Here is a 12,888-nt window from a genome sequence, read left to right as displayed (position 1 = left end):
CTTGTGGCACTTGTAATTCATCAGGGGATTGCAAGGAAGTCCTTGTCCGTTTGGCAAGGCATTGGCGCTCGTGATCCGTGCAGAGGTCTCGAGAAAGTCCTTACCCGTTTGGTGAGGCAACCGACACTTGTAATCTGAAAGAGGGTTGCAAGAAGTCCTTACCCGTTTGGTGAGGCAAAACTGTGTAAGTCCTAGTCCGTTTAGATTAGGCTGTCTAAGGTAGATCGACGAGTACACTTAGTGATATAGGAAGTAGATTATAGATTTGCGAATTATAATCATTGTATTGTCCTATTGATTGCAAGAATAGTGGAATGTCGTTTACCACTGGGTTAGGCCCCGCAGAGTAGGGAAACCGAACTGCATGAACATATCGTTGTTATTTTCTTTCTGCACTGTGTTTTTATTATTCTGTGCTGACCTGCCACCGTTAGCACAACTGCACTAACCTATCGTTTCAGTCGGAATACACTTTCAAGTGGTATCAGAGCGGGCTCAAGAAATTTTCTTGAGAAAAGATCTTGAGTATTCTGACTATAGAAGATAGAATTGAAGAAGGCGGTTCAACCATTCGTCCTCCCTTACTGACGGAATCCAATTATGATTATTGGAAGACCGGAATGAAGTGGTACTTGAAAAGCCATGGTGAAAATATCTGGTGCGCTACACAAGTTCTGTGGACACCTCCTACTGCCACTGTTAATGGTGCTGAAGTAGTCAAAAGTGAAGACCAATGGACATCAGCTGAATCAACTACTTCTACAGCAAACATCAAAACTGTTAGCATTATTCAATGTGCTGTACGTCCTAATGTATTCAAGATCATTCAGAATTTTGAGACTGCTAAGGAATTTTGGGATCATTCAAAAAACCATAGCCAAAACTTTAGGTCACGATTTTTCGACTCTAGACCACGATTTTCGAGCCGTGGCCGTATCCAATTTTCTACTAGTGATTGTTTATACAAGGGGTATATATATATAGCACATGTATATACATATATGTAGTAGCTTTTTTTTTTTTTAATATCATATAGCAGCTTTTATGTATAGAGGAAATATCTTTAGATTGTGTTGAGCAACTTTCCCTCCCACCATTGATTTAAACAACATAAAATTTCCAAAAGAATATATTAAACAAAAGTAGGAAACTTTATAAGATAAAAAATAAAAAATCTATGTATAGCTAATCACAGTGGATCCAAATCCAGATCCCTGAAATCAATTCTGTATTCTATAAACTTGACTATCTGATCGAGACGATCGTCGATCAGATGATTCTTCCACGTCAGTTTTCTGAGATTTAAGTGAACCGGCTCTTGAGAGGAAGGGTGGAGTCAGGGTGAACCGCCACATTTCTGATTTTCCTTCTTGGTCGAATCTCTCATAGTTAAAATTGCCCTTTCCATTGTTTTCATAAATCCTGTAACCTTTCCTTGTACTTCTTTCTCTTGAAAATTCCATGGCGGTATGATTTGAGTTAACTAATTGATTTCGCACATCTTCAGGTAATCTTAGAGTAAATCTTTCATAATTCTCGCCGGATTGAATCAATGAATGACGGTAGAGTGCGACCTAAGCAACCATCGATCAGACTGACTGAATCGTGATGACGAACCGTATGATTTTGATCGAAATGAGCTATTTAGATTTACGTTATCGCTTACGATTATCGAATGCTCACCCGGAGATTGCAGTACGTGCTCAGCAACATGAATTAAAATTTGTCCATCGTTATCATCCGGTCTAGTTTCCAATTGAACCGGAGGTTCAACATCCTGAACCGAATTGATTGAACTCGCGTCGCTCGGTTTAGGTACCAAATTGGCTCGGCAAACCGGACAAGTGTTGTGAGAATTCAACCAAGCATCAATGCAATCGGGATGGAACACGTGGTTACAAGTAGGTATTAAACGCAGCGTTTCATCATCTTCGAACTCGTTCAAGCAAATTGCACACTCGAGCGAGCCCTGGCCGATCCTTAACCCTTTGACCTTAGAATACAAGAAAGTAGGGAAAGATTTAATCACCTGCGCGTCAAGTCCACGCGCCGATCTCCGAGACAGCCTGCCAGCACCAAGCAACGCTAACGGCGGATCATACCTTCCTTGTAGCTGACGTTGGGCACAACGACGGACGAAGACGGACAGAAATCCCATCATGAGGAAGGCGATCACAAGGATGACCAAGACAACGGCCATTTTCGGGTTAATACTTGCCTCAAATTTGGTGAAAGCGTCCGGTGGCGGCGGCGGTGGCAATGAAGACTGTGCCATGACATGTTGATCATAGCAGAGAAGTAGTAATAAGAATATAGGACTGCTGTGATTGACTTTGGATAAATGGACTGTCATCGGTGATCATGTCAGGAATGGTTTTTGTGTAATGTAATTGTGTTTTTGGGTATCTGAACATGTCTAACTAACTAATGATATAGGAGAAGTTAGAAGTATAGATTGTAAAATTTCAAACCTATAAAAAAATACTTGGTACATAAAATAATTTTTCTATATGATTTTGGAGCATCTGGTAATGTATGTAGTTGACTTTTGACTAGTCGTGCGTTGAATTTTCTATGCTTGTGATGTCATTTGTTTTTTTCGATTGGTTAATGCGATGATAACAATGAATATTAAGTTCTAGTGATGCAAGATTGTCCATTTAATTTTCACATGTATAATATATTCATCTAGCAGCTAATTAGCTCAGCCAAATCTAAATATTGTTTATGTGACTCATTTATAAATTATAATCTCAGCCTCAAATCTGTTGTTCCACTAGTAAAATAGTAATTTATTTTATTCCAAGATCGCAATTTGAATAATTTTATCCATTAGAGATTTCGTGCAACTATACGAAAACCGTGTACAAACGTGAAAATTAATAAATAAATACACTAATAGCTAAAACTTTGACAGATTCTGACGAGTAACAAAATTGAAGTTGACTTAACTTGCTGCTTCTCGGGGTAGAGTGAAATAAATTACAGTAAATGGGGGCAACGGATTGGTAAACTTTCCCAACAAATCATAAAGAAAACAATAAAACCGATGTAGATACTCTATAGCAACGGTTGGAACCAATTGATTAATTAATGAATTTAAAGGAGAACTCCTGACTCTAGTTGGTAATTGATTTAATTGGGTGGAAATTGCTATTTCACCGATAAAAATACTAAATTTATTAAAAATAAATTGTTGTGATGGAATTTTTCGTCGCTAAATATTTTTAGTGATAGGAAAATTTTGTCGCAGAAATTTTTTCTTTTGTTGGCATTTTTTTAGTGAATAGAATTACCCTAATTGAATTACTAGTTAACTCTTTCAGGACAATTATCACTCTAAAACATATTATAGTCGATTGGATACTCTTTTTCTATTTATAATTTAAAAAATTTATTCCTAACTAAAATATAATATATATATATAATATTTTAATTAAATTCTTATTTCTAATTAAAAGTTTATTATGGAGTAGTGGATATACTGAATGCTCTCTTATAGTCTCTCTAGAGAGTTCTCTGAATTCTAGTGTAGAAGTATAACTTTACGGTGTGATCAGTTCTTGAGCATTCTGAACCTTTAAAGCAAAACTATTGTCTAGGCGATTAATTTCGGCAAATCAAGCGTGTTTTTGGGCCTACCAGTGAGGATGCAAGAAAGGTTAATGAATGAGCTTAGTGTGATCAATACCCTAGATGGCAGCACATATTTAAGCCTTCCACTGATTATTGGGCGCAAGAAACCGTTTGTGTTCTTACGTGATAGCATATAGAATAAAGTGGTTGGTTGAAAAGGTAAACTTCTATCCCAAGCTTGGAAATAAGTTTCAATTAAATCTGTAATGCAAGCTGGTCCGACTTATGCTATGTCACTATTTAAATTGCCCTAAAAGGTTTTTGTGATAGCCTTGAGCCTTAGTGTGCTAAATTCTTTTCGGGTTCAGAGGTGGGTAAAAGTAAAATGCATTGGGCATCTTGGAATAACCTATGTAAGCATAAGAAAGTTGACGGTCTCGGCTTTCGGTGTCTTGAGGCATACAACCTTGCATTAATGGTGAAACAAAGTTGGCGTGTCGTGGCAAACCCGAACTCGTATCCTAATAATAAGTAGCACAAGAAGCGACATTTTATGGTTGCTAAGATTGACAATTCTTCATCCGACATTTGGCGGAACTTATATGATTCTAGGCAGGTGCTTTTAGAAGGAGGAAGATGGAGGCTAGATGGCCATGATATTCAACTTTTTCGTGATCCTCAGGTTAAGAACCTCTCTGAATTCCGAGTCCTGTTGCCGGATACAACTTTCAATCCGACACTTAGGTGTTCATGATCTAATTGTTATACCCACTGCTAGATGGAAATGGACTTGTTGCATAATCTATTTCCTGAACATGTAGTCAATGCAATTTCCTGTACTCCCATCATTAATTTATCATGCCACGATCAGCTCATATGGAGTCCATCCCAAAATGGAGTGTACAATATAAAATCAGGGTACCATTATGATAAAGACCTTATTCATTGACAACCTGGGCAAGGCACTGCTTCTCATATTAGCCTAAGGCATGATCCCTAAAGCTTCCACCCCATATAAAACACTTTGTTTGGAAACTTTGTACGGGATTATTAGGCACAATAGATAATTTTATTAGAAGAGTAATGGATATACCATTACATTGTGAAATGTGAAGAAAATATATTGCATTTGTTTAAGTGTTGTCGATGGACTATTGGTTTGATGAGGTCATTGGATTTGAATACGTTATCGACTCCTCCACTATATGAATCTTTAAACCTGGCTAAATTATGCTTTCAATATACGATCGAATAATTAGTTGATACGATTCCTGGTAGCGTGTTGGTGTACTTGGTCGAATAGGAACAAGGATGTGTTTGTTTTGCATGTGCTCGGGTTCCTACTGGCTGCTTTGAACATACTTGTCTTGCTCAGGCCGAGCCACTACAAAGGTCTGTCGTTATAAATTAGCTACCAAAGATAAGTGGAGTAAGTCGCAAGTTGGTTTTTTGAAAATTAACTTCGATGCAACATTTACATTTGGATCCATCAACAACAAATATACCTTGGTGGTACGCAATAACCATGGGAAAGTGACACATGCTGATCTACGACACATATGCGACGAGCACTTGTGTCGCCGATCTACAACACGTCTCTCTGTCGCAGATTTAAGTTTGACTTTTCAAATCATTTGCGACAAATGTGTCGCTGACCAATCTGCGACAAGCCCATCTGTGACGTAAATGTTTGTGTGGCATAAGTCGATATGCGACGCATTTTCAAGGATCAGCGATGCAGCTTTGCGTCGCAGATTAGCTATTTTAGTGTAGTGATAAAAGAAGGCGTGGAGGTTTGCCGGGGGGATAGATAATTGATCGGATCACAAATTTGCTCTAGGGCGTGTGCTTCCGCAAAGTTTTTCTATTTTGTTCCTACTAGATCCGTGATTTTTAGGGATTGATGTTAGCTTGTCAACATTTCTCCTTTTTGGTTCTAATGGTTCCTTCTAGAGTTACATTCTAAGCTTACAATATTATATTTTGTTTCTGCTAGTTTGTTGTACTATTAATTTAATTAATAGGTTGTTGTAAGCTTTGATGCATGTATATATCGAGCTAGCTTTGACATGATATTGGCTTTCGTTGTAAATTCGCGTAGTATTTGAATAGAGAATGATATGTTTTTCACAGTACCAACAATTTTACCTAAATTGGAGTTTTAGGAGATTGTCCAAAATTGACTCGATACTACCTAATGAAAGAGTCTTGAAAGAATATGATTAAGAAACGAAACAATAACCAGGCAAATTATTGCACTATTTGATCATCCATGACCTATAAATATTTCTAATCAGTCAAATAGGAATCTGATTAATTAGCACTAAAAATTTTGTCGATACATTCAAATGCCACTTGTATTTTTCTGCCTTTTTCATCGATTTGTAGACTAAAGATAGCATGCATCCAGGACATAAATAATTTTCTATTTTTAATATTAATCATATACATCTGTCAGCTAATATTCGTTTAGAGAAATAGAACCCAAGAAACAACAGGAAGAAACCAACGAGAATGTCATATTTTATTTAAAGATCATAATTAACGATCTACTACATAGATATATTTTTTAAGTTATATTTTTAAAGTTATTATGGACAACAATGACCTTTGTAATTAAACAATAAACAGTTCTTGGGAAGGGATGATTTTAGTATATGCAAGGTCCTTTTGTGTGGTCTCTGGCTCTTGGCACATGTAAGTAGAATTCTCTGAACGAGTACTGTACAGAGACACCTGAAAAGTCGGGATTTTACTTCCCTTTCGTTAATAGTTAACGCTCTTGTTCAGTTGAATGTTCATCATCGACTTGAAAAATAAATTAAATCAATATATAGATCTAGGGCTGACATCAGGTTTTTTATCCGTTTTTTCAGATATTAGTTTCTGCTTGATCAATACCTAATGAAGTCATGTAGTTATACAAATTTTGGATGATCAAATAAACATTGACTAGTCCATTTAATAAAATACTACCATATATATATATATATAACCATTCACGTCCTGTGTCTGATTGGCCGATATCTTTATGTGGTGACATTAATCATCTTATCATGAGTATATATAATGAAAATGATTTTTAAGAATGCAGTTTGTCTATCATTAATTCACGTAGTAACTCATTTTTAGTGTGACTAATCTTATTCAAGATAGGCTAGTGATAAATTGCAATTGCCATGAGATTCCCTCTCTAGTACTACCTCCCTCCAGAAATACTTAGCCTCCTTTAGTATGTGTTTTTGGTATGGTATGGTCTGGTGACTGGACTACATTGTACTCTCATGTGCAATCTGCATGATGTACGTGTAGCTATTTTTAATATACTCTACCTAAGCTAGAATTAAAAAAACATATGTTTGCATAAATAAATTGTTGCTTAGTCCTTCACAATGTTTAAAAAGGGATTGAAAAGACACTTGGCTGAAATTGTCATTGGATTTGTGCCAAACTTTTCTCTATGGTCTGAATTAAAATTTTATTTATACAATATTCTCATTCGGTTTCTCTATACATTTTCTTGATATATAAATATATTGTTTTGATACATTCAGTTTTTCTATACATGAATCAAGCTAGCTAGCGTCTCTTTAAAGATAACATGGTATTGGAAACAATTGTGTATAACAAGTAAACTCGATGCAGTATGATTCTGATTTGGAAGAAGATAAGCACTTGCTCCAAATTCTCAACGACGATATAATAGACCGGAAACTTCATTATTATCATGCAGATCATAATTGTCTTGGGGACTACTACTTGTCTTCATCATCATCATCATCTGCTAATTCAGTAAAGATGATTGATCATCATCGTCATCATTATGCCTCTTCTTCATCATCTGAGATTAATAATACTCATTCTGATCATATCGTGCTCCCTAAAGTACTATTGGAGTCGGAAATTCCAAATTCGGGCCGGAGCAAGAAAAGAAAGGCGACGAAGAGTAGCGGAATTAAGAATGAGGAGGAAATGGAAAGCCAGAGAATGACGCACATCACCGTTGAGCGTAACCGCCGGAAACAGATGAATGACCACCTCTCCGTTCTCCGTTCTCTGATGCCACCTTCTTATGTTCAAAAGGTAACTATAGCTTGTACTTTGTAGTTCATCCCGAATTTAAAATCCTAAGTTCGGGACTCTATTTGCGTTTTTCAATAGTACTTTAGGAGTTGAGCATTTGAGCACATTAGTTAACTGTAGCAAGTCATATGCCATATTTTATCCTAGGAGAGAGTATACAAATGAAATTTCATAAGCTTGATCATCAATGCTAATTTATTTATTTCTTAAATAGCTTAATAATGCACCAATCAATTGATTATTCCAGGGAGACCAAGCCTCCATAATTGGTGGCGCAATCAACTTTGTGAAGGAGTTAGAACAACTCCTTTCATTCATGGAGTCCCATCATAGAACCACCCAACAAAAACAATATGATCAGCTCATTACGGCTGAGAACATAGAAGTGACGGTGGCTGAGAGTCATGCAAACATAAAGATATTGCGAAGAAACAGAATAGTAGTAGACAACTCTTCAAATTGGTCGCCGGACTTCAAGGACTACGGCTTAATATTCTCCACCTTAATGTCAGCGGTTTTGATCAATTGGTTCTCTACTCAGTTAGTGTTAAGGTACATTAATATATACTTGATCCTTATTAGTCCCCCATATCAGATGATGTGTTCAATTTTAGAAATATGGACATATATATTTATTTTATAATATTTATTATATATATTCATATAAATAAATTTAAAATTATCAAATATGAACTAGATGCGGAGATAGTACTATTTACTTATCTTCCATTAATCTATTTATCTTAATCTTAGTCGGCACATATCAAGTACTATAGCATCATTTGAATATAATTTACATTCACTTAAATTTGTAAAATAAATGTTCAAGGGTTTTTTTTTCCTTTCTTCTAATTAATGTTATAAATTATGTCAAAACCTTAGGCTCTATACTAAAAAATACATGTGATAATGAGTAAAATCTGTATTTTTTATATGGCTATAGGTGCGTGTGATTCGTATTAATTATTTTTTGATATATTTTCATTAAGCGTTCACCAATCCAATTTAAAATATAAAAAAAATAAAATATTATGTTATATTATATTATAATTTTTTATTTTATAATATATATTTAAATTATTATTAAATATATAAAAAATGACAAATTTAACTAATCGACACGTTTCTAGAGCTTCCTCTTATAGCAGGAGTCAAATTTTTCCCATAGATTATTGACCAAACAATGAATTAATGCATTAGTTATTGATTGATGAATATTATGACAGATTGAGGAAAGGTGTCATCATCTAAACACAGTCCACGACATTGCAGCTGCGATCAAGAAAATGCTGCGTAGAATTCAACAGGAAGAGACTGCTTGCAGCTGAGCTGAGCTGACTGTGCTCTTTCTCTCTTCTGTCATTGTAATTATTTATATTTTAAGTTATTAATCAATTAGTTTAATTTAACAGAGGACAAGATATAGCCTCTCAAAGAAGAATCTTAATTTGGTACTCTTGATCGATTAATAAAATAGCTCATGCCTAATGTAAATGGGGCTGGTTCTGGTGAGGGACAAAATATATATATATATATATATATATATGTGACTGTCTTTTCTGGTTAGAAAGAATCAATGAGGGTGAAAGACTAATTAAAAATATTGCCCATTATTGTTGTATGTAATACGTTTTCTGGACCCATGTGTATTGCTCAGAATAATTAGTACATCTTCTGAAATACATGATAGACTTTTATTTTTATTTTATGTATAATTATTTATGAAATAAAAATAAAAATATCATATATTTTGAGGCGGAAGTAATATCTCTTAAACAAAATTGATTATTAATATTGGCTATTTATGTGATTCTACATAGTCTGTTTGGCATGTCCTAAACTATTAGGAATGAAAAATAGTGAATAAGAAATGTGTCGCTCGTCAAATATGTGGACAATATTTTGTTTGTATCGAATATTAATATAGATTAGTATAAATAGATTGTACGTATAGTACATTCTTTAAAAGTTAGAGTTGCATATTAGAGTCTTAGGTCAAATCGACTATTCTGAAATAATAGATTGATGTACCACATTACTAGCGTAACAAATATTTATATTAGTCTTCTCAATTATCATCTGCCCAGATGACCTGGGACATTAAAACTAGTTTTTTTTTTATTCATGGTGACATTAAAAAGTTTACTCAGAAATCAATTCAATAGTATGTTGGACTATCGTGAAGGTCTTAGTTTAATTACTTCTACTACATTCTGATATTATTCCTAAGCTGGTTACCAAAATCCTACAATAGCGATTAGTAGATGATCAAAATCCTGGAGATGAAACTGAAAGCATAATATTTAGGCAGAGTTTAGAGTGGGTAAGATTTTCTATTACTCTGATTTCCTTTGTCAAGCACTTAACCTAATAAAAGATCAAAGGTTACATTAATGTTACAGAATCTATGTCTATAAGCGTACTTGGTAAATGAACATGTATATTTTATTTCCGAACAAATTTACGAGCAGGAAAAAATAGCGACTGTTTTGTCTAATTAACAGATTAGTCGAATAATTGATCGCCATATGTACAAATAATGATACCTTAATCATATGCTTGTAATTTGTGGTTCAACTCAGAAGTTGAAAATGCTGCTGATTCACTTCTCAAACTAATCAGACTTGTCCAGGAAGTTCCTCTTTATCAGCAAGGATTATAAATGTATCTCAAGTTTCTGGCTCCAATTACTGAAACTAAATACACAAAGCTTAAATCTGCAGGAATAGTATTAAAACATTTATAAAGGAAGAATGGTTTTAAGTTGGGGTTATGTCTTGCGGATGAGAAAAATCTTCCGCTACACGAAAATGATCTCTTCATGCGAATAGGGGTTTTATGCAGACATTGTGCCACTGAAGAGCTATTATTTATCCGTCGAAAACTGCTTGAATTTCCACAAAACAAAAATGATCTTTTCATGGATATACCAGTACCCTCTCTAGAATTGACATGTACAATTTCAATATCTTCCTCTGACCCTGTCCTGTTTCCCTGGTCTCTTTCTTGATTCACACGCAACCCATTGTTAATACCACTATTTTCCCTCTGGTTATCAACAAATTGAGCATCTGAGACTATATGTGCTCGGCCTAAGGGACAATTCGTGTGACAGCTTAGCCAAGTATCAATACAAGGTATATGAAAAGCATGGTTACATTTTGGCAGTAACCTTAGTGTCTCACCTTCTTGAAACTCATTCAAGCAAACCGAACAATCACTCCCATCGATTAGACCTTCACTTTTCTTGTATTTGCAAACCGTAATCGAATTTATAATACTCTGCTGCAATCCAACGGTCGCGATGAACCATATGGAATGATCACTTACTTGATTCTCAAGAAACCCCTGATCCCGTTGAGCTCCAGTAATGTTTCTCCAACCACCGTGATGCTTGGAAACGAACAGATAATAGGTTAAAACGAGAAATAGTCCGACTAGTAAGGAAATTATGATGATCACATAGAATGAATCGTGGTGATTTTGGTCGGATATTGGTTGCGGCGGAGGTGGTGGCCAGAAATAGGAGTAATCTGGGTAAGAATCACAGTCGTCAGGACAAGACGGGTAACAGAATTCGAGCAACTTACAGTTTTGTTTGTTGTTGACGGTAGAGATGGGAAGAGTTTCCTGTGTTTCATGGCAGGCAATAGAAATGTATTGAAGATCAGGAGCTAGCATGAAATTTTGAAAGAAAAATGAATTTAGAGTGTGATCGAGGAAATGTGTTGTAAAGTCTTTTGGATTACTTGGATTGAAAGACAAGAAACTTAGAAGTAGGTTAAAATCAAGTTTTCATGAATGTATTTGTCAAAAGATTTGGCTTTGAGATGACTCTTTCTGAATTTGTTTGAAAATGAATTACTATTACTAATTGCTATAAAATGTGATTTATCTAGCTGCCGATCGATCAATTTCACTTTTCACGATTAGAGATCAATCCAAGTCGATTTGTTAATAAGAAGTATGATCATGGAACCATGATACATTGATATTTGAACATTGACGATATAGAAGACTTTATTACCTCGATCCCCTTCTTCTACTGAAGATATAGATATACAAACAAACACGGTTTTCTCCAATATTTGGTAGCAAATCTTAATCAGGACCTACTAGGGTAGTGAAATAATTAAGACTCATCTTAAAGGTTGGTATATTGTGTGACCAATAAGCCATTTAAATTGTATATTAATCAGGATATATAGCCAAATAGTCCAAACCTACCAATCACTATCAGGATGTATATATATACTAGCTGAATTGCTTTAGCTACCTCGAGTCCTTCACTTAATTACTTCACCTTATCCAGTGAATGTAATACAGTAATTTTTTTTTCTCATTTTATCCAACCCGGCCATCGTGTATTGTATTGCATCTTTTTTGAACTATTCTTAGATGGGAACTTCCTAACACGTTATCACTTAGGTATGTATATCATTATTGACAACTATACGATTTTAAAAAATTGGCCAATCATTAAAAGAGAGGAATTTTAACATTCACGTGTGGCAAAAGGTGATTGGCATGCCTAAGGTGTGAAGTGTTGGAAGAGCTTGTTTAAGTTTTTTTCTGTCGGATGGCAAACTGGGGTGGTCTCGGCTTCTGACACGAATCCGAGAGAGTCTATTATGACGCGGAGAATTCGGAGCTACCGCCTATTGGGTTTGATCACTATATTAGCCCTGTGATTGGAGTCTGGCAAGTAATAAAATTCAGTTGGATGGCAAATCCTAACATTTTTTATCGCAAAGCCAAGATTCGTGGGGAGTCGTTTCCGACCCTTATCGGCGTTGCGGCATTAGCCTTTCCCGTGCATTTAATTTATATTTCATCCGCTATTGCCTCATGGCTTTGACCCTTTTCTTTGTCATGCAGCTGGCGAAGCGATGGGACTATCTGGTCCTAAAGAAGCTGAGGGAGCTCTCGATGTCGTATCTCGTCATCCCAAGCGAGGAAAGAGAGGGGGACCACATCGGGCCATACAAGCGGCAGCGTCTGCCGAGGCGACCCAAGCTACAACTCCTCCAACGGGGGATGGGGCACGTTCGGTGATGGCTGGGACGAGCTGCAAATGGCAAGCGGCCATGGATGTGCCGGGCTCGATTCCCCTTGAAGATGGCTAGCTTTCAGCCGTGCCGCGGATGTCCAAGGCTGTGATTGATGGCGGTCGGCGAGCTTTGGAAGCCATGGAGTGGCAAGAAGTGGTAGATGGAGCTTCCAGCCACA

At 36.0% G+C, this 12,888-nt stretch overlaps 2 protein-coding genes and 1 pseudogene across 2 annotated transcripts; 1 reads left to right on the top strand and 2 right to left on the bottom strand.

Moving 5' to 3' along the window:
• Nucleotides 1–1,549: 1,549 nt before the first annotated feature.
• LOC139883931 (RING-H2 finger protein ATL39-like) lies at nt 1,550–2,275 on the bottom strand. Its single transcript, XM_071868025.1, has one exon. The coding sequence runs from the start codon at nt 2,273–2,275 to the stop codon at nt 1,550–1,552; it is 726 nt and encodes a 241-aa protein (XP_071724126.1).
• A 4,940-nt stretch (nt 2,276–7,215) lies between these two features.
• LOC139883930 (transcription factor bHLH94-like) lies at nt 7,216–8,987 on the top strand (annotated as a pseudogene).
• Nucleotides 8,988–10,305: 1,318 nt separating this feature from the next.
• LOC139883929 (RING-H2 finger protein ATL54-like) lies at nt 10,306–11,300 on the bottom strand. The gene is given in 2 exon segments (XM_071868024.1): nt 10,306–11,240; nt 11,243–11,300. Coding segments are annotated over 2 exon segments (993 nt in total).
• Nucleotides 11,301–12,888: the final 1,588 nt, after the last annotated feature.

This window comes from Rutidosis leptorrhynchoides, unplaced genomic scaffold (genome assembly GCF_046630445.1).
Source record: "Rutidosis leptorrhynchoides isolate AG116_Rl617_1_P2 unplaced genomic scaffold, CSIRO_AGI_Rlap_v1 contig475, whole genome shotgun sequence".
In the NCBI taxonomy this organism is placed as follows: domain Eukaryota; kingdom Viridiplantae; phylum Streptophyta; class Magnoliopsida; order Asterales; family Asteraceae; genus Rutidosis; species Rutidosis leptorrhynchoides.
Note: the sequence above shows the minus strand (reverse complement) of the source record. Positions and strands in the feature narration are given on the sequence as shown.